Source organism: Octopus bimaculoides, chromosome 11 (assembly GCF_001194135.2).
Source record: "Octopus bimaculoides isolate UCB-OBI-ISO-001 chromosome 11, ASM119413v2, whole genome shotgun sequence".
Classification (NCBI taxonomy): Eukaryota; Metazoa; Mollusca; class Cephalopoda; order Octopoda; family Octopodidae; genus Octopus; species Octopus bimaculoides.
Genome location: NC_068991.1, coordinates 17,226,846 through 17,252,129, shown reverse-complemented (window position 1 = coordinate 17,252,129; position 25,284 = coordinate 17,226,846). Strand labels below are relative to the sequence as shown.

At 36.8% G+C, this 25,284-nt stretch overlaps 1 protein-coding gene across 5 annotated transcripts in view; it reads right to left on the bottom strand.

The window, feature by feature from the left end:
• The window catches only part of LOC106880928 (protein pellino), a 111,273-nt gene that overhangs the window by 50,307 nt on the left and 35,682 nt on the right, over positions 1–25,284 (bottom strand). For 2 of the 5 annotated variants that reach the window (XM_052971535.1, XM_052971537.1), the window contains one exon: positions 14,442–14,495. The exons of 2 other annotated variants lie outside the window; for them this stretch is intronic. In XM_052971535.1, coding sequence (XP_052827495.1) covers positions 14,442–14,495 — 54 coding nt within the window. Of the gene's footprint in view, positions 1–6,512; positions 6,617–14,441; positions 14,496–25,284 lie in introns of those variants that run through there. One more of the 5 variants, XM_014931099.2, reaches the window with a different exon arrangement.

Sequence of the window (25,284 nt, the reverse complement as noted above, 5' to 3'; positions counted from 1 at the left end):
TGTGTGTGTGTGTGTGTGTGTGTGTATTTGTCCCCCAACATCGCTTGACAACCGATGCTGGTATGTTTACATCCTCGTAACTTAGCGGTTCGGCAAAAGAGACTGATAGAATGAATAAGTACTAAGCTTACAAAGAATAAGTCCTGGGGTTGATTTGCTTGACTAAAGGCGGTGCTCCAGCATGGCCGCAGTCAAATGACTGAAACAAGTAAAAGAGTAATACCTAAATGCTAGTAATCTTTTCCCTCAAAACCACAAATGAGATAGATGTGGCAGCTCAGTATTATTATTACTACTACTAACTGTTGCTGACTTTCCTGGCTACAAAGTTTAGCTAACAATGAAATTAACACTTTCCACATCATGGCTGCCAGACCAAACTGGCAAATGGCTTCACACCCCGTAGCTGCTGAACAGAACCCGTAAATAGCTGTGAACACTTTTTTCTGACAACAGCTACTGTATGGACAGACACACTGATGATACTGAATAAATGGGTATTATATACATATACAGTATATGTCTATATATTAATACATACAAGATTATTGATGAACTATTGCTAAAACTAAAAGTTGCTAGACAGATCTGGTACCAAGATATAGCAGCTATGTAATATGAGCTAATGACAGAGCCTCAGTATAGTCATTCAACTGGCTAAAAATAACAACCAAACCACCCTCAAGTTATACTACATTTAAAAAAGAAAAAAAAAAGAGGCATTGTATAACAGTCCTAAATACAGAAAAAAAAAAGTGGTGGGGGAGGTCACAGCTGAAATACCTCAGAGCATAGGTGGTCAGTTACCTGGATGAAAGCTGAGGTGGAGTTAAACAGCATTGACTCTTATATGATACTAATTGCACACTTAATGATTTTACACTGACAGTCTGAAATGTGAGAAGAAGGAACAGCCACATCAATTTCTATTATTTCATTAGTATTTATTTTATCAATCCCAAAGTTGGTAAGGACAGGATTCAATCTCAGAATGTTGTTCTACTGATTTTAATATCCACCATTCTCACCATTTTCCTAACATCCTCTTTTCCATGTGAGATGGGTTTTGTTATTATTTATTATTGAGGCAGATTTTCTATGGTCAATGCCTTTCATGTTGTCAACCCATACCAGTTTCCAAAGAAGGAAATATTTCCATATAGCCAGACATGTTTTCACAGAATATTGGAAACGAAAGACACTGCTTCTACAACAGTGTCATGCATTTAAAATTATCACATGTCAAGACAAGGAGACAAGTACCCACACACACAACGAAATTGCAATTGAACCATATTCGATGACTAGCACCTGCGCCAGTGTAGCACTAACAGCACTGTCCGAGCGTGTTCATTGCTAGAGCAGCTGTTTGGCTTGCGTGCTAGTGGCCCGTAAATAGCACCATTGAGTGTAATCATTACCAGTGTTGTCTTCTAGCACTTTAGAAAATCATTTGAGCGAGGTCGTTGCCAGTGCCGCTGGACTGGCTCCCATGCAGGTGGCACGTAAAAAAAAATACTTTTTGAGCAAGGCCGTTGCCAGTACTATGTGACTGGCCCCCGAGCCGGTGGCACATAAAAGCACCCACTACACTCTTGGAGTGTTTGGCGTTAGGAAGGGCATCCAGCTGTAGAAACTCTGCCAGATCAGATTGGAGCCTGGTGCAGCCTTCTGGCTTGCCAGTCCTCAGTCAAATCGTCCAACCCATGCTAGCATGGAAAGCGGACATCAAACGATGATGATGATGATGATGATGACAACAAGCTACTTTCAGTTTCAGTCTACCAAATCCACTCACAAGGCTCTCGTCAGCCTAGGGCACAAAAGAAGACACTTGCCCAAGGTACCATGCAAGAGGACTGAACTTGAAGCCATGTGGTTAACAAGCAAACTTCTTAACCACACAGTCATACCTGTGCCAAATGATTTTTAATAATAATCTTATTTAGTCACAAGGACAACAAAAATATAACAAATTTTTCATGGGTACCACATAAAAGACAAGTAAAGCTCAAACTACAACAAACAAGTATCAATCATTGACTACATTAGATTAAATCAACTATAGGCGCAGGAGTGGCCGTGTGGTAAGTAGCTTGCTTACCAACCACATGGTTCTGGGTTCAGTCCCACTACGTGGCACCTTGGGCAAGTGTCTTCTACTATAGCCTCAGGCCGACCAAAGCCTTGTGAGTGGATTTGGTAGACGGAAACTGAAAGAAGCCAGTCGTATATATATATATATATATATATATATATATATACATGTGTGTGTGTTTGTGTGTCTGTGTTTGTCCCCCCAACGTCGCTTGACAACCGATGCTGATGTGTTTACGTCCCCCGTAACTTAGCGGTTTGGCAAAAGAGCGATAGAATAAGTACTAGGCTTACAAAGAATAAGTCCTGGGGTCGATTTGTTCAAGTAAAGGCGGTGCTCCAGCATGGCCACAGTCAAATGACTGAAACAAGTAATAGAGTATACCCCTCCCATATAAATCTTGTGACCATGTATTACTTTAAGTAATCATCAGCATAGTAAGTATTAAGTCAGTAGTGTATAATAAAAATCAGTAGAGCATCAAGCAAAACAGCTTGCAGTGTTGTACATCTCAACATTCCTCACTTCAAATCCTGTTGAGTCCCCAACTACACCTTTCATTCTGATAATGTCAATGTAAGTACTCATGGATATACATACTAGGTATACTTTTCCTTTCATCCCTCCCGTTTCACCCAGTTTCACATAAACCTCCACACACTTTGTAACCTATCTTTGTAATGTGCCTTTCATACAACATCCTTGTATCGAATAAATCATTTATATTGCTATTATTATCATTATTAGCTGACCACGTGCCGTCAAAAATGACGTCTAATTGTAGTATTTTATATATAAATAAGGTGCATAATAATCACATACTCCCTTTGTACACACACACACACACACATATTCACACAGAACTGAAAAGCTGATTTTCACTCCTTCCTTCCTTATTCATCCATCACCCCTTCCTTTCTCTCACTCCCTCTCAATCAGGGCTATTACTCTCACTACTTCTCCTTCACTGAATTACTATTTTCTCTCTGCCTCCATATCCGGCGTGATTCTGGACATATATATATACACAAATATATAAAAACACTACGCTCATTATTATATTAGGAGATTAGAGTTGACAGAATTGTTAGCATGCCTGACAAAATGCTGAGCAGCATTTTATCTGTCTTTATGCTCTCAGTTCAAATGCTACCAAGGTTGAATTTGCCTGTCATCCTTTCAGGGTCAATGAAATAAGTATTAGTTGAGCACTGGGGTCAGTGTAATCAACAAGCCGCTACCCCCAAAAATTTTAGGCTTTGTGCTTTTCGTAGAAAGGATTATTGAATCCATTAGCACATCAGGCAAATGCTTTGTGGCATTTTGACTGTCCTAACATTCTGAGTTCAATTTCCCCCAGGGTCGACTTCACCTTTCATGGTTGATAAATTAAGTACCAGTTGAGCACCTTGAAATTGCAGGTCTTGTGCCAAAATTTGAAATTATAATTATTATTCAAGTGAGGATGGAGAGAGGTGCTCTCTTCCAGTGAAATTATCAAGAAGTAGGTGACTATGGCAAAAATAGGGACTACTCTGAATGGCATCTTTGAATTGGAGAACAACAGTTGGGTGAATACTCGTGCCTTTGGTAGTCAAAGATGATTTTGGATCTATGGATTTCCTTGAATGGATCTGGTTGGAGAACTGCATCATCCATGTATTCACATATTTTGTACACTGTATACTTTCCATCTTAAGTCTCCCCCCCCTCTCATATTAAACACCTGATTTTATGTAAACCCCACTACACAAAAATTTACAATTTGTAATGCTTATCGTATCTGATATCTCTGTGACAAACAAAAGAAGTTGTTGTTACCCACATTGCTGTGCAGCAAGATCATGTCTGGGACTTCATGGTTATAGGGTAAACGTCTTAATTGATCTTCACCATCATTTAATGTCTGTCTCCCATGCTGGCATAAGTTGGACAGCTTGACAGGAGCTGACAAGCCAGAGGACTGCCACAAGCTCCACTGTATGTTTTAGCATGGTTTTAATTGTTTGGCCATAATGTGCCCATGTATGTGTCGATGCATAAATTTCATGTATAGCATTGTAGCTGAAGGGTTCACTTTCAACCACACGGATTCAGGTTCAGTCCCACTGTCTGGCACTGAGTGGTTATCTTCTACCATGGCCCCAATATCTTGTGAGTAAATTTGAATAGACAGAGGCTGCAAGAAATGTGTGTGAAAGTTTATAATCTGCACTGAACCATAGCAACAAATGGTGATGTAATCATTTGTAGCCAAGCTACAACTGATGATGTTGATATTTCTTCCCCTAGGAAGAGAATATGACCATAAAAATCCTGCTTTATATACCTCCCTATTAAAGCCAAGCTAGCATGGAAAAACAGATGTTTGACTATTATTATTAACCAAGCTGACAGGATTATTAGTGCATCATCATTACCATCACACAATGTTCATTTTCCAAACTGGCAAGCCAGAGAAATACATCAGGCTCCATTTGTCTGTTCTGGCATGGGTCCTATGGTTATAAGCTCTTCCTTATGTCAACCACTTTACAGAGTGTACTGGGTACTTTTTACGTGGCACCAGCACAGGTGCTTTTTTTTAATGTGGCAACAGCAGGGTCACCAAGTAGCATGTAAGACAAAGACCCTCCATCTGAGAAAGGGACACTGATCTTCTCTAGTACAGCAAACCGCCACAAATCAAGGTCCCTTATCATCTCCTCTGTAAGGCTCAACATTTAAAGATCATTTCTCACCACTTTGTCCCATGTCTTTCTGGGTCTACTCCTTTTACAGTGCGTCAGACAAAATGCTTACCAGCATTTTTTGCAACGCTTTACATTCTTAGTTTACTGCTGAGGTCAACCATTTCAGGGTCAATAAAATAAAGTACCAATCAAATACTGAGGTCAATATAATCAACTAACTGCCACCACCCACTAAAATTGCTGACCAACCAAAATTTGAAAGAATTATTAAGTTAGTGAAGAAAAGTCAAACTCCTAGGGCATACGTGAAACAGTAATTTCTTTATTTTTCTTCTTCCTTCTACTTTTTAATAGTTCAAACCTTGCTTCAGTCATTTTTACCTTTGTCTCAAGTAAATACCAGTAATACACGAGATTTGATTGTATCCCATTATCGATAAAAACTGCACTCACTCTCAATTAAACATTAACACTTGAAATCATAGGGAACAAAAAGAGTGAGGTATGTGTGTATGCAGTAGAAGGGAGCTTTTATCTTATTTCTCTTGGGTTGACTTTACACACACTTCATAAAAAAAATAAACCTTGTGTCACAAAAAAAAGGAGGGTGGAAGCCCCTATACAGCCACTCAGTCTGCTAGAAATGGCAGCTCAAAACTGCTTCATAGTATACCATATCATCTTAAAAGAAAAAAAATAGTTGATAATGTAATCATAGTGTCTGGAAAGAAATGGGGGTGGTCATAAAGGGGAAGGCCTTTGATCATCGGTACTCATTCAAAGCTTAATGGGGCCTAGACATTAACAACTATTAATAGTATGAAACAAGATGCTAATTTCTTCAAGAAACAATATTGAATGAATGGTTAAAATCTTGGACTAGTTAGTAGTGGTCGAAAGATTCCAAGGTTCAAATTCAATTTCTCTCACTACTTTTTAGCACAAAGAAATAGAACACAGGTGGGTGCCTAATTCACTCATTCTCTCTCACTTTCCTATTTTAGAGTTGAGCCAAGCTGTCAGTATTAGCAGAAGCACTCAGCTGTGAAACACAGCTGCTATTAACGATTCTTTTCATATTACCATAATTAACACAACCGCCGCTGAACCATCTTGGTTATATAAAAGCATAAATTGTATATATCGTTTATACATAAATATTCATATACACCCAAGCATGTATATATATATATATATATGTCCATAAGTACAGAAACACACATTGAATATTACATCTTTTACTGTCTACATAACAGAAAAAAAAATTTCCTATCCTTCTCTACAGCCAGAATAGTTACTACTACCACTAAGATCTGCACCTGTTCTTAGCTTCACCTGGGCTCACGCAAACAGCTTCTATGCTTGTTGCAATGCCCTTATAATTAACCAGGCATCAATTTGCACGCAATGCACATAAAATCAACAAACAGAAAAAACAAAAGAAAAACAATGGAACCAAGTGTCAACTAAACCAATATTCTTTGCTTAACACATGTATATATGATGGTAAGAAATTCTCATAAGTCCTTGTGGCTGTCATATACACAAATACATAGAACACTAAATATACACTCACGCTGAAACAATACACAAGCAATGCATAGAAAATTCAGCTACTGTTCTGAAAATAAACAGTAGGTGTAGTATTAAGAGAGTAACGACTTGTAGTAAGCAGAAGTATGTACTTGACAACATAACAACAGCAGCACAGTTTAGCCTACCTTTCATGGTGGAAGCTGACCAGCCGGACTTGATGCTCAAGCTTAACAGGAGGCCTCTCAATACAGGAGCAGAACTCCAACAACATCCTAACCCATCGACAGGCAACAAACTTTTGGTGACTACAAGAGTCTGCTTAAGTTTACCTCTGACTGTTTCTCTCTCTCTCTGGTATAGACAGACATACATGTTCACAAACATACACAAAATGCCCCGAAACTACTAGGGATAGAGGATTACTAAAATATTGTCAAAAAAAATTACAAAAGCCAAGCTGCTTAAGTAACTACATGGATAAAAATAAAAGTATTATTATTATTACGACTGAGGCTATGAATACAATAAACCACGCACACACACAGCTTCAGTGTCTATGTGCAGTAGAGAGAGAGAGTGTGTGTGTGTGTGTGTGTGTGGAGAGAGTTAACATTAAGCTCATTATTAGTACTATTATTATTTATTATCATCATTATTGACAGGGGATGTTTAGTAATAAAAGATCTTTTATGTTTTAGAACACAGTCAAATAAGATTAAGGACAGTTCTTAATCTTCAACTTTAACAGCAGCCACAGTAACTTTACTGCGAGCTGTTAGAAGAAAAGCAACCAAATCACCCACAAATTACACTGGAAAATCTTTAAATAATAATAATAATAAACAAAAACAAAGGACATTATGTTAGGAATATAAAAAGTTTCTTAGAAGAAGCTATGATGGAGGATTTTAATTAAAATATGAATACTAAACATGCAATCTTTGTCAAAGAATCAGATGTAGTTTCAGGTGGTTTACAATGAAGAGTTAACCAAATTATCATCATCACAACTAAGTTAGTGAGATATATCATCATCATCATCATCATTTAACGTCCGCTTTCCATGCTAGCATGGGTTGGACGATTTGACTGAGGACTGGTGAACCAGATGGCTACACCAGGCTCCAATCTGATTTGGCAGAGTTTCTACAGCTGGATGCCCTTCTTAACGCCAACCACTCCGATAGTGTAGTGGATGCTTTTACGTGCCACCGGCACGAAGGCCAGTCAGGCGGTACTGGCACACACACATATATATATATATACATACGCACACATGCATGCATACATATGCACACATACATACATGTATCTATCATCAGCCGTTTTCCATGCTGGAATGGATTAGGAAGGATGTAGTGCCTATGACTTTCATAGGCTCCAAGAGCCTGATGACTTCAACCTAATTTAACATTCCTCTTAAATAATTATAAGTTAACAATTGAAAGAGAAACAAGTGTCCAGGATGGGAGTTCCAGACGGGTGATATCCACAAGAGAGGAAGGATTGGCCATAACTGTTAGTGCCAGGCCCTGGGGAATGGACACACAAGGAAGAAAGATAACCCAGTCTAGAGTACCCAAGTGGTAGTCATACAAAAATCAGCCAGCTCCAAGCAGAAAAGACAGCACTTTTCTTCAGCCAGAAATGTGTGTAAGACACCATATCAATCAGTTAAGTAGCCTTTCTTTGGATGCAGTCTAGTAAATATTCTTAGAGTGCTAGTAGTTGTCGGGGAATAATGTGTTTTCTAGCCCTAAAGAGAAAAGCCTGTCTTTATAACATAATTTGAATGGTTACAAATAGTAGAAGGCTTACGAAAAAGGTAGCTAGACGGATTTTTGGCAAGTTGGGTTGACAGTCTGGTTTCATATTAAACTACTTTTATCACACCAGGAGAAATTGTTGATGAAATTACTTTTCTAAAGCCTTTCTTTTTGTTGTTGGTTAGCCCCAGGGTAGTCCTGAACCAGTAGGATTCTGATCAAAAACATTATAGCTATGAACATTCAATTTTTTATTCAAAAAATGTAGCATTTTTCAAGTAGAGTGTGAGTTGAAGATTTGACTGTTGTTTCTAGCAATCAAGAAACCACAGAGATACTCCATAATCGATTCAAGTGACAACACAGACAATCATTTATAAAAGTGCTAGTGAGGAGTATGAACAGCACACCATACTTGTATTAACTGTAAAAGACTAGAACGTCATTAAAACAGATCAACATTAAAAACGAAACTCAAAATAAACAAAAATCAACATGTAAACTGAATGCAGTTGGTGAAAGTAATTATAAACCGTTAGTGCCAGTGGTGCCAATGAATAGTAAGACATGCTGTATTATGATGTTTATATGAAGGGCAGGCAGTACATGCATAGAAATGAGTTTAGACTAAATTCCTAACGGCATATTGTTTCATGTCTTTTCTCCAGGTTCAGATCCTAGCAGTGTTAATCTTTCCTTTTGTTTTTCAGTGATTGTGTGGCAAGGAGTGGGACTGTTAAAACCAATAACTGCCATGATATGGTATCGACTGAATGATTATTCTTTCTCTTTCACAAATCTGTGGTCTAGTGTACCAATGTACAAAATTAAAATTAACCTGTATAAATATTATACAGCAAATTTTGAAATCAACCAAGTTGAATAAGCTTAGTCCTGGTCAAAATGAATTTTATAATAAAAAATGGTAAGTTGACAGAACCTTGACTAAAAATGTTCTGGGGCATTTTCTTATCTTTTACATCTGGGTATAAAATCTGATGGGGTCAACACTGCCTTCCATCATTCCAAGTTCAACTAAGTACCAGTAATATACTGAGAGTGTCACTGAACTATCTATAGTGGAAACTCAATGCTTTTGGCCAAAACGAGGAACCATTATCATTTTCTAATTAGAGGTGACCTCATTAGTACTGTGAGGTCACTTCTAATTAGAAAGGCACCCAGTACTCTTTGAATAGTTGTAAGTATTAAGAAGGGCATTCAACTATAGAAACCCTGTCAAAACTGAGATTGTGCGTACAGTGTAGTCCATTGACCTGTTGAACCATCTAACTCATGCTTCAGCATGGAAAGTAGACACAAAAGGATGATGAAGAAGAATTAGAAATAGTTTTGATGTTTCAAACCTAAGTCAGCTCTGATTGAACAGACCTATGACCAAAGATAGTCCAACCAAAGCTAATCTACCCAATAGTATTTCCAGGAAGACATTATCCAAATGTGTTCTTTTTAAAGGCTAAAGAATATAATTTGTCTGCCATTTCTAAAAGATCAAGCATCCACATTGTGATCTCCCTCATTATGTTGAACAACAGAATTGGCAGAATGTTGGATTATATTCCTTGCTGTATTTTTGCCACTGAACAGTGACCATGCTAGAGCATCAAATTAATCTGTATTTATCAGTTTAATCTATATTTATCAAGTCTAATTCATGTTTTTCACGCAATACTAGTAAACAAAGAAGCCATGCACATTTTGTGTGTGTGTTGGACCTCTGCTGTTTTCATCTACCAGCTTCTGCTCACATGGTAGTGGTCAACCTGACACCGAAGAAGAAAATGTCCAAAGTACTATGCACTTGAATTGAACCTAGATCCAAACTTCTTAAATCACATGGCCGTACCTGAAGTTATATTCTCAAACTTAACCCTTCCTTTACTGATCCATCTGAAACCACTCCAGTTTGTATGATGCAAATTCCATTTTAAAGTTATCTAAATTAAAAACCTTCCATCAAAATTTCACAATCTATCTTCCAAACACCAGTTTATGTTACTAATTTCTTCATTACCTTCAAATAAACTGAAACAAAGGCTGTAGATGACAACACATACAGGGTAACAAAAAGGTTAATGGTAAATAGACAGACAATGCATCTCATTAGAAATACAACAAAAGGAATACAAAAGAGCTACAGTGACCCAATTACACAGGACTTAAACTCTCAAACCTACCAGAGTAGAGGTACATTCATGCTGCACCTACATTTTATGATTAACTGAAATTGAACTAAGAGTTTTAGGTATTACTGTGGACAAAATGTGATACAGGTAATAAGATATGAAACACAGAATATTAGTTTAGTTCGTGATTTCCTACCATATGCATTTGTACTAACAGTTACTTTTATTCCTTATGCATTGTTTTGTAGTCAATGATGGTCAAGACAAACTGTGGGATCACAGCTAAAGAAATCACAGTATGCATCCCTACCACCACCATAGAAGCCCAGTGACCCCCTCCCGCTGAAAATAATACCACAGGAGTTATGTAATGCCAAGTTCAACGTTACCCCGCCTATTATTATAAGTGAGAACAAAGACTACACTGTAACAAAATTTTTATTTTTATTTTTTTCTTTGGTCAGCAAGTGTTATTTCCTCTTTGCTTCTATCTAGAAATCAAAGGAAACTACTATTTCCTTCAAAATTTGATTATTTTACAAATTAAAGCACAAAAATAAAAAAATTATTTACATAATGTTCAAGGTATATGCTGAGGCCCACAACCAGCTTAAAAACTACTTAAGACCTATTGTGAATCCCGGTTAAGTTATCAGCTGCTCAGAGTACATTTCCTAAACAATATTCCCTCTGGAGGACTTGGATTCTGTATTGAAAGGACTCGTTATTTTAGAGTACTGTCACTATGTACAGTTTTGAGCTGCTCTCAACCTGTGTTAACTATTTATAGTTTGGTAGAAGGGAACATTTTATAGCTGAGTTATACATGTACCACTCTACGGTTTTTCACCCAATCAAACTGAGCCATTACAAATGTCTTGGCCAACACTGTACACCAGACAATGAACAAGTTAATCAACAAGCAAGATATGAAATGAATAGTTAATCTATCAACTTATGTACTCTCCTTCTCAAGATTTATTAAAATAAGGGAAAATGAGACAATATGACATGCCTTTCTCAGTTGCATTAGCTTAGCCCAACCCCTCCAAGAGAAAAAAATTGTTCCAGTGTACCTCTAAATAACTAAAACCATCACAAGTTCTGTACATGAAAATTAACACACTGAAAGAGTCTTAAATTTTGCTATTATCCTAAATTATGCTTTTAAAAAAAATGAGCCAATGAGGATGTTTCTAATTATTTATCAACCAGCTTGAATTTCGCTAAACATCATTGAAACCACACCTTACTACATTAACAAAAATGGTTACTACATTAGGTAATGTCCTACATAAAAAAATAAAAAACTAGATGGTAATTGGGTGTGACCCATAGCTCTACAAAAACAACACAAGCTTAAGTTATACTGAACAGACTGAGCTTCCTTTTCAAGCTCATCGAAATGCATTGGCCTAATTGACATCTTGTAAATACTGTCCATATCTTTGACTATAAGGTACTGACACTTCTTTAACTATGTGTAATGGAATCATCTTGCCACAGACAATAATTGGTAATGCATGGTAAATGGTAACAATTTTCTATTAACTGAGAGATTAAGAGAAACAAAAATACATGCAGAAAGAATTTAGTAATAATATAGTGAGTAGACAACAAAAGTCTGTGCAAGAATAACGACGATAGTAAATGGTGATGACGGTAGAAATGACAGTGGCACTTGTAGACTGACAATGGATCAAGAATTGATTTCAATTCCTGAAATATTTTGTTAATGGTGAAACATCTAAACTGTCTTGCATAGATATTGAACTTCGGATCAGATATATCTGTATTTAATTGTGTCTCTGGGCAAGATATATATTCAATTTTGCGTGTCACAGTTCATCTATCCATCACCAATCAGCAATAATTTGCAATAATTTAAGGTAGTTTACCTTAAAATGTTGCCCTAGTATGCAATCTGAGAAGCAGTGAGTCTCTTTAGCTTATTGAATATTTTAAGAACTGAAGTTCACAACCAGTTTGAGTGATTTACAATGGTGGGAGAAAATTTTCTTGCATTTTTTTAAAGAAATATTTGCTATAAGGTTTGCTATAGGAAGAAAAGTAAAGTATTTTGAGATAGACAGGGAGATAAAGGAGGGGAAGAAGAGAGGAGGAGGAGGAAGGTGATAAACACAGAGAGAGAAAGGGAGAAAAGAGACAGAAGCAAAGAGAGGGAAGGAGGAAAGCAACAAGGCAAAGAGAGAAGTAAAGACAGAAACAGGGTGAAGAGACAGAAGAAAAGAAAGAGAATGAGGGAAGAGAAGATAAAAAGAGAGAGAGAGAAAGACAACTGTATTAGAAATTACGAGACAAACAATGTTAAGATGCATTATTACTTTCTATAATTAATGTAATTTACTTTTTTTATCTTTAAATACTTCCTCTGCTTTGTTTGTCACTTGCTTCCAGACAGTTATGTACAAATGGCAAAAAGTTAGTATGAAAAGCATGCAAAATTTGAAATCTCTACAGAAGAATGTTACATTGAAAAACAGAACGAAACTAGAGTACACAATCTAGAGTTTACTTTCAATCCCTTTGTGCTATGTTTCATTAGAAAACTTTCAAAGTTCAATGTTTATTAAGTTACCAATGATATTATCATGAATATTTTTTAAGCATAACTGGCAATCAGTTTATCTTGAATTATGACCAAATAAACAATTACTTGTTCTGTGTGTGTGTAAAAGGAGAAAGAATCTCAAAAGAGTGTTTTACATACTAAATATACATAGATGTGATAGGGTCTCTCAAATGTGATGCAATATGGAGAGTTGAGAAGAAAAAAAACCTTAAAAACCCCCCAATTAACTGAGATTATCTATATGATCAATAAACAAAAGTTTCCTCTATAGGTGTTTTATCATCATCATCATCATCGTTTAACGTCCGCTTTCCATGCTAGCATGGGTTGGACGATTTGACTGAGGACTGGTGAACCAGATGGCTACACCAGGCTCCAATCTGATTTAGCAGAGTTTCTACAGCTGGATGCCCTAAATATCTAAAAATATCTAAATATCTAAAAATCAAGGGATAGTGCTCCAGCTCTCTCCCATGAGTTTGAAATTATGAGAATATATTAGAAAATTATTAGAAAAAGGTAATGCAGACAGAATAGGTCTAATCATAAAAGCCAGCTGGTGAAAGCAATGGACATATTTCAGTTTTATCAGACCTCCTTAGCAGAGTAAGGTATTTTTCAGAGTACTCAATGAAAAATAATATTTATAGCTATGTCAACGATATCTATATGAAAGAAATACAAAATGGAATGAAGGAATATGAAATGTGTTGGATTACACCTCTTCAAACAGTAATGAATAACAGTGAATTTTACTGATATTTATATATATAGATGAGTGTTGAATAAAATGCCTCATGATATTAGTAACAAAAGGGTTGTAGATTGTGAGGGAAATTTGGCAGTTATATTTACTGGACAGAACAAGAATGTAGTAAGTTCCTTTTAATTCATATTTTATCTTTTTTTTATTAAAATTTAATTAATTGATTTATTTTATTTATTTTCAAAAGAGAGGCAATGCTTAAATATATCAGGAGGTCCTGCAGCAAGTAAAATGGTAAGCCAATTCAGGATAAAATCGCATTGCTTTCATCAAATTGGATTTCTGGATTGAAACTCTAGCTTCTGTTCTCTTGTCTACAGTCAACATGCTTCCACCACAAAACAGAAAAAGAAACAAAAAGTGCATTATAATAATTATATATGTATAGCATGCAAAATGAAATAAAGGAAAAAAAATAAAAACAGAGAGAGAAAAAGATATTTAGCCTGACAGACTGAAACACTGCTGACCAAAAGATATATGTATAAATATGTACATGTGTATGCACATGCATATATGCATACATATTTATATATATATATATATATATATATATATATATATATATATATATATGTGCATGGAATTCAAATATGATGAAAAGAAATGGAAAAGTAAACAATTACATGATAAAAGAATCAAAGAGTTTGGAGACAGAACTGAAAATATGACAATGACTCAAATGGAACAAATTAAGAGACTTAAAAAGACACCCTGGTAAAAGGAGAAAAAAAGAGAGAAATAATAATAATGAGAATGATAATAATAATAATAATAGCAATAGTAGTAATAAAAATGATCACGGAAATTCTCATGCGTCAGATGTAACTACTTATCCATACCTTTCACTGCGATAACCAACTAGACGTACTGGACAATCCAACACGATAGGAACTCTGTTAAGGAAGGAAGAAAATCTAGAGAACGCTTTTCGCAGAATTTTCTGTTGAAAACTTTTAAAATTTTGGCTGAATTAACAGGAGAAGGGAAAAAAATGGAAGGAGGAAAAACAAAAACAGCAAAAGCACACAAACAAGATTTTTCATTTCAATAGTTCCTTGCTTCCCAAAAATGACCAACACACTTTAAAGAGAAAGCACATTTTGGAACAGGCTTAAAAATTTCCTTATTCATTAAATTTTTGGACAGCAACCCTAATAAAATGCAAGGATTCCTCTGTAAGTACAAAGACACATGATTGTAAAACATGCTTATCCTAACAAATTTCATGGATAATTTTTTTAATTTACTAAATGATAAAACAGATGATAGAGAGAAAATGGTGTGTGCAAGTAGAAAACTTTAGAGAGATTGCAAGGAAGCAAGCAAGTGGGAGAAAGATAGAAAAATATGTGCAACTGAGAAAGAGAAGTGTTGTATACAATTGAGTGAATGTAAAAATATATGTACAAATGAATGTGCAAGGAAAGTGTAGTGTAACAAAATGCATATGTACAGGTGAGAAAGATAGTGCAAGGAGATGTGGTGGGCATATGCAATATTGACAAGCAGGTGAACAACATGGGACGGAGGGCATGAGAGGCAAAGCAGGTGGGTGCAAGAGGTGAAGTGGGTGGGCACAAGAGGGCAAGCAAGCTAGGGTGAGAGTGTGTGAGATAAAAGAATATATTGAAATGATCAAGATATTTATTCCCCAACCCCACCCCACCAACCTTCATAACCGAATAGGAAAGGAATTCAAATAAGGAAAATTGTTACTGAAGTGATTGCTCTATCTCCCTATCCTAGTTCCTTATGGGTATAACAAAGAGGCAAACATTTGCAGAAATATCCATATTCATGCCTTTGTGTAAACACGCACACATGAAATATATACAATCTTTCTATACAAATAATTCTCAAGTATAAAAATGTTTCCACACACACAATTTCCAATATTTTTCTTAGATGTTTAATAACTATTATGAAATTACAACTGCATACAAGATGTCAAAAATTATAACTGAATCAAACAAAATACAGTGTTTTCTTTTCTGTTGATCACATGACAGATCAGCTGCTGCTCTTTTTATTCTCATCACATGATAGATACACTGCATCACTTGCTAAATAGCTATCAAAACATTGTCCTTTCTCTTTCAAACCATATATATATTCTCTCTCTCAGCAACAGCATTTAGTCCTTTTCTGCCTATCAGTGGAATTCCTTTTTCTCAGCAAAATGTATCCTTCCTTTCAGCCATGATTACCCAGCAAAGTATTTCTTTCCATCTTCCTGTCACACTCGGTCACTTTTATGACAGATTTGTTGTCAAGCAGTGGAGACCTCCAGTGTTCTTCGACCTCAGACTACATCCCTGCTCACTGCTAATGAAACAGATGGCTATCTGCAAGTGCAAGCCCTTTGAGTCGAAATGTCTGTTCAAGTGCATCTCTCTTGCCATCCCTCAGGGCAACGCCTTTTCCATTTTGCCTGCCATGACCATGAGATGGATCTGCAAGTCTTTTTAGTTGTATCTTTTAAGAAAACAGATAAACTATTTATGGTGAGATAGCTTCCCTCTCTAGTAGCAGACAATGAAGTTTCCACATGCAAAGAATCCAAGGAACCCTGTTAAACTAGTAATACATGTATACACCTACAAACTATGTCGTTTTTATTTTATATTGTAACGACATTATAATCAACCAAATAAATGGCCATCTTTAAGAAATATTGTTCTTCATCCATTCTTTTCTCTGATGTGTCATCATCATTCAGTCTTGTCACTTTCAACTTCTCATCCAAATAATACCATTACATATTCAATCCAATATTATCTAAGAGAAACTTTCTTAAATAAAATGAATTTCTTTACATGTGAACAATATTTACAAATTTACAGTACAAAGTATTACAGTAAACCCAAGTAACTATTTTAGTAATGAATAGGAAATGGGCTCCACATAGGTTATTTGTAAACCTTATCCTGCCTTCAGAGGTGTGTTGCGGACCCCAGTGGACCACAATTGTAGGTCTTCCACTGGTCAATATTAATCATGATGCAGCCTACTTATGTGCTTAGGTAAAATTTTTGTGGAAGACCAGTAGTTGCTCATGTATACAAGTCTACATGTCTCCCCTGTCTGTGCTACTGATATTTACCCATGAGAAAGACCACCAACTTGGACTGCTATAGCTTTGCACCAATATTGTCAAGAGTATTGCGGGAACAGTTACTGCAAGGAATTTCACCAAACACTAACAGTGGTGTCAATCCACTAGCCTAGGTTGTACTTCGTTAAAAGAAAATTTTTTTTTTTAATCAACTGTGAAAGGATGAAAGACAAAGTTGATCCTGATGGGATTGAACTCAGAAATAAAGAGAAACAGAACCATGTGGTTGAGAGGAAAACGTCTTACTACACAGCAGCACTCACAACTACAACTAAATATTGGTTAGAAATGCAGCTAAACTTCATTTACCTACACACTCCAACTCAATTATACAATTATAAATCACCCAAACCATATCTCAGTATTACAACTCCTGGGATATCTTGGTCCCCTATGCTGGACAGTTATTCTCCAGGGGTCTCTTTCCACAGCAGCAGTCCCACCACAGTCCTTTTAATGCCCTGCAGTATTTAGATGTGTCCCTTTGTGTTCTGAGAGCTCAGCCAACTGGGACTGGAGTATTGTAAAATAACAGATTACAAATTTCATCAATATTATTATTTCATATTAAGTTGTAAAACCTTGAGTTCTCTTAGCAGCCAGAGCTTCATACATTAAAGTCTGTGTAGGATCTTCATAAACAAGCAAAGAGGCCTCTAGGTGCCCACCTCTGACTTGCTAGAAATAGCAGTTAAATTTTCTCTAAATTACACCCTCTTACCTTAAGAAAACGTTTATAAAGATGGACCTGCTTAATCAGGACTGATCAGGAGGTTGAACAACAACAAATATGCCATAGAACATAGTGGGGGTACAATGATAGAACCTTTAAATACACTGGCACTAAAGACATGAAAAGAAAAGTATATGCACAAAACCATTAAAAGAGAAAAGGGGAGAGGGGTAAAAAAAAAAAAAAAGGAGCATTGAAAAACTTTTTTCTCAAATGAAAGACCTGCATTCATAACTTAACCGAACTTGTGAACTTCACTTTAAAACAGGCTTAGTGCTTAACTTAGTGACAATTTGAACCAAGAACCAAATGATGTCTAACTAGTGTACAAAAATAAATAAGAGCACCCAGTAATGTTACACTTTACTACTGAACAAAATTCTTGCTACCGTTTATGAAAACCCCCTTTTCTTTAATTGTACATAAGTATCGGCAATGTAAACAAACAGACAGGGGAATTTGAAACAGTGAAGACCAGAGCAAATATAGCAACCAGATAGATCTACCTAGGAAGTCAAACAGATGTTCTTTATAGATGAACAAGTCTTAACATTATACATTCACATGTGAGTGCATATGTCTATGCATGTACAAGCACAACTATGTATATGTAAATATATATATATGTACGCATACATCATATCTATACATATGCAAATATATATAAGTATGCATGTATATATGCAGGATTGTATGTGTGTCAGCAGCTTGGAACATCCACATAAGTGTGTGCCTTTAAAATAAACAGTTCTTTCAGATATATTGAAGATGGTTTTATGCTGAAGAGTGAGTTGTGCGTCTATAAGGATAGATGAACAACTGGGAGAAACCATATCAAATAGTTGTATAAAGACAGAATCATAAGAGATTGAAAAGACACACAATGTGTTGATCAATCACAGACATGCATGCATGCATTGGTCAAAACAAGCATACACGTGCAATGGACCAAAGATGCATGTGCACATGTGCAATGGACCAAAGACAACATGCATGCACGCAATGGACCAAAGACACATGCACACACATGCAATGGACCAAAGACATGCGCACATGTGCAATGAACCAAGGATATGCACGCACATGCAATGGACCAAGGATATGCATGCACGTGCAATGGACCAAAGACGTGTGCATGTGCAATGGACCGAAGGCGTGCATGCACACACAATGGACCAAAGACAAGCGTGCACACGCAACGGACATGCATGCGCACGCTGCATGTGCAACGGACCAAGACACGCACATACAATGGACCAAAGACACACACACACAACGGACCAAAGGCACACACACACAATGGAGCAAAGACACGCACACACAATGGACCAAAGACACACGTGCAACAGACCCTAGACACACACACACACATGCAATGAACTAAATACATGCACATGCAATGGACCAAAGACACGCACACATGCAATGGGCAAAAGACACACACACACACGCAATAGGCAAAAGACACGCACACACGCAATGGATAAAAGACACGCACACACGCAATGGATAAAAGACACGCACACACGCAATGGATAAAAGACACGCACACACGCAATGGATAAAAGACACGCACACACGCAATGGATAAAAGACACGCACACACGCAATGGATAAAAGACACGCACACACGCAATGGATAAAAGACACGCACACATGCAATGGGCAAAAGATACACACATGCAATGGGCAAAAGACACACAAACATGCAATGGACAAAAGACACACACACATGCAATGGGCAAAAGACACACACACATGCAATGGACAAAAGATACACACACATGCAATGGACAAAAAGGAACCCATGTGTACATATATCGGCAATGCTGAGAGGGAAAAAATACACTTGATGCTGTTAAAAAATTGAAGTTACAATAAGGATGCTGCAAACTACTTCGAGAATGATGGACCCCTGGTTCTGATCAGAGCTTGTGCCTAGGGGAAAAGTTGATAGGGCTTGTGGGAATGTAATACTGCCTTGTGGTTGAGTCCAAGAAGAAGGCTAGGTGAGTACATCCTGGGAGAGAAAAATGTGGTGGTCAGTTTTAACCCTTTCATTTCTGAATTTATTTTGAGATGCTCTGTTTCTCTCAATTAATTTTAAATATAACAAAGAATTTAGTAAAATAACTCAGTTATCATTAAGCTAGTGTTAGGAACGTAAACTGTGACTAAGATTTGGAAGATTTTAATTCAAAACTTATGAAAATAAGACATTTATAATACAGAGCCAGAAGTGGTTTCAGCCAGGTTGGTATCAAAAGGGTCAAGGTGCTTTCTGACAGTCTGGGTTTCCAGCAGCTTCATAGGGCTAAGAGGAAGTACCAGTCATTTCGGATCACCTTTGCCACAGTGATATGAGAAACAAGTACCTATGACACCACTACATTTGGTAGATATCTCCTGTTGCAACACGGATCATGAATCTTAGATGGTTGATCATGGCAGATGGGGTCTTGTGCACATCTTTGACAATGAAATGGGAAATAGTTGTTTTATAACTAAAGATTGCACATGGTAATACTTGCAGTTCTTCAGTTAGTCATGTGACTGCATAATCCATTACTACTGATCTTTAAGTACAATCATCAAAAGATCCATAATCAAAGAAAACAAAGTGTCTTCATTGACTGATGGACAAGTGAATAGATGGACTTACTAGTGGGAGCATACATATACATGTAGATGTGTCTAGCTGGAGTAAATCCAGGATAGAAAACAAAGAAAGTCTGGGTGAGAGACAAGCATCATATCCAACCCCACAAAAAACTGTTCCTCTTCTGAGTATATATCTGCCTCTAACCACTTTCCTTTAAGCAAATGTGCAGTAAACAGTTGTCACCAGCTTGATCTTTCATGACCACAATTACCCATCAATGGGTCATCAAGCAATTATTGACTTCAGAGTTTGGGTATGGTGATCTTTTTTGCCATTGAGGTACAAGGGAAATTTGAACCTGGGTAAGCAGATTCAGTTCAATGGAACTCTAATTAATGAACATTTAAAAAAATTTTTTTTGTTTTTATCAATTTACAAACCATATCCTAATGTATCTTTATCATTCAACATGGTTGCATGTCTGTAACTACATTTCAATCACAAAGTTTTGAGTTCCAACTCATTCAGTGTCATCTTTGGCAAATACCTTCTACAAGAGCCATGGGTTAGTCTGAGTCTTGTGAATGAAATGAAGTAGATTGGGAACTCATGTGGAAACCTGCTGGACCATATCTATAACTTTAAAAGATCCAGTCTTGTTGCAGTCTCATGCTGATTCTGCTAGAAGATTACATTAAGAGTACAAATATCTGAAATAACCAGCCATTTACATTTTAATACAATGAATAAGGCAATTAAGTTTATCAATAACTAAAATAATTTTTGTTGAAACCAAAGGAAAGTATATTTGTTGTAGCTCCAGATGTTATGGTTTCAGTTACCATCAGAAGGAAAAGGAATAAAGATATTAAAAGAAAACATAGATGAAGGAGAAAATTAATAAGCATCAGAGTTAAGGCTGACTATGGACTGGGGTGTGCTACATAGTAGTAAGGCTGAACACAACTCTAGAATTACAGCCCGTCTATGAGAACCCTTATTTAAGCCTGAAAAAGTAGGATTACAGTAACTAGTCGCTGTGCAGCACCAGTCCTGACCAAGTAGACCTTTGATGAAAGGCACTGTAGTCGTGCAACAGTGTATCTAAGATTACACAATCTAATGTCCTTTTTTTTGATGTGGGGAATCATAGGGTGTGCTCTGAATATTTGATTGCTAGGGAAGAGAACTCATTATTAGCTCAATAGTTAGCATGGCAATCTAACCAGGCTTGATGAGATGCCATACACATTAAAGGGTTGGATACTACTCCTGCTCTTCTGCAGCATGGTTGTAGTATTCAACAACCTCTATAGCTGAGATCACTCTGCTGACAAAGTAATACAAGCAGTTTCAGCTCAGACAGTCTTTATGATTAACTGTGCTGCAGTAGTTGTTGTTTCCATAGATACACTCCACTGACAACACTTTTCTACACAGCATTTATCATTCATTCACACCGCATGTCCATACAAACCACATCCAACTGACCACAACATTTCACTCCAGACTCAGCAAAATTTTTCATATTCAATACTTAAGTCTCACTGCTATGCAGCATCACAAATTAAAGATATTTAGTCCAATGTTCCAGTACTGTATTATTGATCAGTGAGGGTCTCATTAGCTCGAAGTGCTAAATTGAAATTTGTTGCCTTTATGTTGAGAACAAGGAAGAGAAACTGAAGAGAAGTGAGGGTAATGTAAGACAGACTGTGGCTAGTTTGGATGAAGGAAAAAAAGGACATAAGAATAGTTTTATGATTGACTGATACCTTACAGGAAGGAAGATGTTCGTTTCCTAGCTAAGTTCATTAGAACAAGAGGTAGATATATATGGTGTGTGTGCATATGTGTTTATGCATGCATGTGCAAGTATGTGAGCAACATACCTTCCTCTTATAAGAGTTTAGAGGGTCAAGAACTGATAATTTCGAGGGTGTGAGTGTAAGAGTAACAAAAAGCAAGCAAGTATTCGGCAAAAAGACTGATACAGGTTTACGGACAGCTATCAATGACTGCTGTGCCAACTTGGGCAGGTCGCCAAGTTTTATAAAGTTGTTTCAATCCACAAATTTTGCAGGTTAAGAAGTCAAAGGGATGCCAGACTACCGGTCAGAAAAAAAATAAATCAGCAGTTTATATCCTGTTGCTGGTGCGATGTATCTATGGCAAAGAGACCCAACTTCCAATAGATCAATGTACCTTGCTGTAAATAGGACTATTAGTAAAATGTATGAATACACACAAATACACAGAGTTGCTACAAATATCTTAGTTAATTGTGGCAACTTTATGAACTCCAGTTGCGTATTGTTCATGCGTGAGTGAGATGTAAAACTGATATGTAATTCTATCTTAATACTTTTGAAGGACATTAGGTTCGATGTCTTCATTAGAGAACTTTTTCAAGGACTAGATTCATGGAATCAATGTTGGTTCATTATAAATAGAATATTAACCCTTTAGCATTTTGATTACTCTGTCAAATGTATAGCTTATTCATTCACATTGTTTTGAATTGATCATGCATTATCTCATAGCTTCAAGATTTCAACAATGTGATTGTTTAGTTTTAGAAGGACATTGCTGAGTAGGTGTGTAAAACAGGGTCTGGCCAATTTCAGCAAAAAACAAGCAGAATATTTAGGCCAGATATGGTTGGTTTAAATAATAAAGGGTTAAAAAAGAATGAAGGCAATGACAATGCCATGGTGCATTATTAGAAGTAACAGAAGTGGGTTGTTAATGTACAGATGAGAGATGTAGAAGACCTAACCAGTGTTCAGGGGTAAACAAGAAACTGCTTGGATATAGGTTAAAGTCCAGTCAGAGAGCAAGTTGCAAAAAAACAAAATAGCAAACACACACATACCTTTACTAATTGGTCTTACTAGCTTATTGTTCATTTGTACCTTTATGGTACCACGGAGATGGGGGAGGGAAGCAATGCAAAACTGGTTGGTTGTTGCTTAGAGAGAAAGGCAAATCTTCACTGTGAAAACCAAGGACTGGGTGACCCAGTTAAGCACATAACTAGTGTCACTAGTGTTGGCTTATAAATAGGAACATAAGATGTCCTACAGGTTGGGGACAACAATGCCGAACAATGAGTGAGCCTGAATGAACAGTTGTTTAACCCAAGCCAGTCCTGATTGAACAAACCAAAGATCAAAAGCATTCCAGTATGACTATTCTGCCTTAAGACAGTGTATTTAGGATTACACAATCCATCCAATGTACATTCCTTTTATAAGATAGTAGGGTGCAATGGAGTTTGGGCTTCTTTTTCTAATACTTCATGTTACTATACTGAGGCTCCCTCACTGCCTCAAATCAGCATTTCGACTTTCTAAAAACAACCCAAATCACCCTTAAATTAGACGTTACCAACTTTAAAAAAAGGATACACTGGATCGTGTAATCCAACACACACTATATCTGGAATGCTTTTCGTCATAGACCTGTTGCTGGTTCAGGACTGCTCCAAGATCTAAACATCTTTCTCAAGAGATTTGTGCTCCTAATCTGGTGATATTACCAAATCAGGCAATCACTAAGCCATTAATGAATATGACATGCAAAGGTATAAAACTACTTTTCCCTTTGCAGATATTTTTTCTCCAGAGAAACTAAAAGAATTTTTTTTTTCTTTCCAAACTGCCCATGTCTCAAGGGCATCTAAATGTTCTAAATTAACATTTAGACCCCAAACATCATCATCATTTAATGTCCGCTTTCCATGCTGGTATGGGCTGGACAATTGTGAGGAGCTGGCTAGGCAGAAGACTGCACCTTGCTTCGCTGTATGTTTTGGCATAGTTTTCATGGCTGGATGCAATTCCTAACACCAACTACTTCATAGAGTGGATTGAGTGTTTTTTACATGGCACCTGTGCAGGTGAGGTCAGTTTTGGCATGGTATTTTACAGTTAGATGTCCTTCTAAATGCCAACCACTTTATACTTAAAAAGCAAGTACTAGGGGTCAATTTGTTTGACTAAACCCTTGAAAGTGGTGCCACTCACTGCATGGCTACAGTCCAATGAATGAAACAAGTAAAAAGATTTTTTTTTTTTTTTCTTTGGATGCTAATAAACCTATAATATATGCTCCTCTGCTACCCAAAAGTCAAAAAGGACCCTACCAACATACTCATCCTGGACAAAATCCCTCAACTATTTTTGCATCACATTCATTTAAGTTCTGAGTTTTAACTCCCATCAAAGTCAACACTGCTGTTCACCATTCAGGGACCATAATTAAACAAAAAGTAACAAACAACTAAGTACTGGCTTCAGTTTTGATCTCGACCGTTTGTTCCTTCTACCTAAAATAGAAGTATGGCCTTGTGATGAAGGTGAAAGGAGGGGCAATATTTTTTTTTTTCTTTCTCTGCAGGATGATAGTATTTGTACAATGTAAGCAGTACACGTGGATTCACTTCCACCAACCTAACGACTAGTTTTCTACTATCACGCCAACGGGATGGAGTGCTATTGTTGTGCTTTATCCACCACCCTCTCCCCCAAAGGATCTTCATTTTATCATTATTTTACTTTTCTTTATTGCCATAACTAGATTTACAAGGTAAGGTGAACTGAGAGTCAAATGACAAATACTTCATGCCACCTCGGTATACTAGCACCAACACCTTAAAAACAAACCCTCAAGCTGGAGGACAGGTTTATTTATTTATTATTTTTTTTTGGCTTTTTTTTTTTTCTGAACGTTGTTGTGTGGTGAGAAGTTTGCTCTGGGTTCAGTCGCACTGTGGTACCTTAGGCAAGTGTCTACTATAGCCTCAGGCCTACCAAAGCCTTGTGAGTAGATTTGGTAGATGGAAGCTTAAAGAAGCCCATCATATATGTCTTTGAGAATGTGTTTATCCTCCACCACTGGTTGATAATTGATGTTGGTGTTTACGTCCCTGTAACTTAGCAGTTCAGGAAAAGAAACCGATAGAATAAGCACCAGGGTTTACAAAACAACAAAAAAATAAACCCTGGGGTTGATTCATTCAACAAAAATTCCTTAAGGCATTGCCCCAGCATGGCCACAGTCTAATGACTGAAAGAAAAAAAGGTGTACGTGTATGTCATATGTTCATGTGTGTGAGTATGTCATACACACACACACACACACACACACAAATCAAAGTGAAAGAGCAGTCAAAATCCTATCTTGATTACATAGAATTATGAATGATAAAAAAATCTTTTTATTTATTAA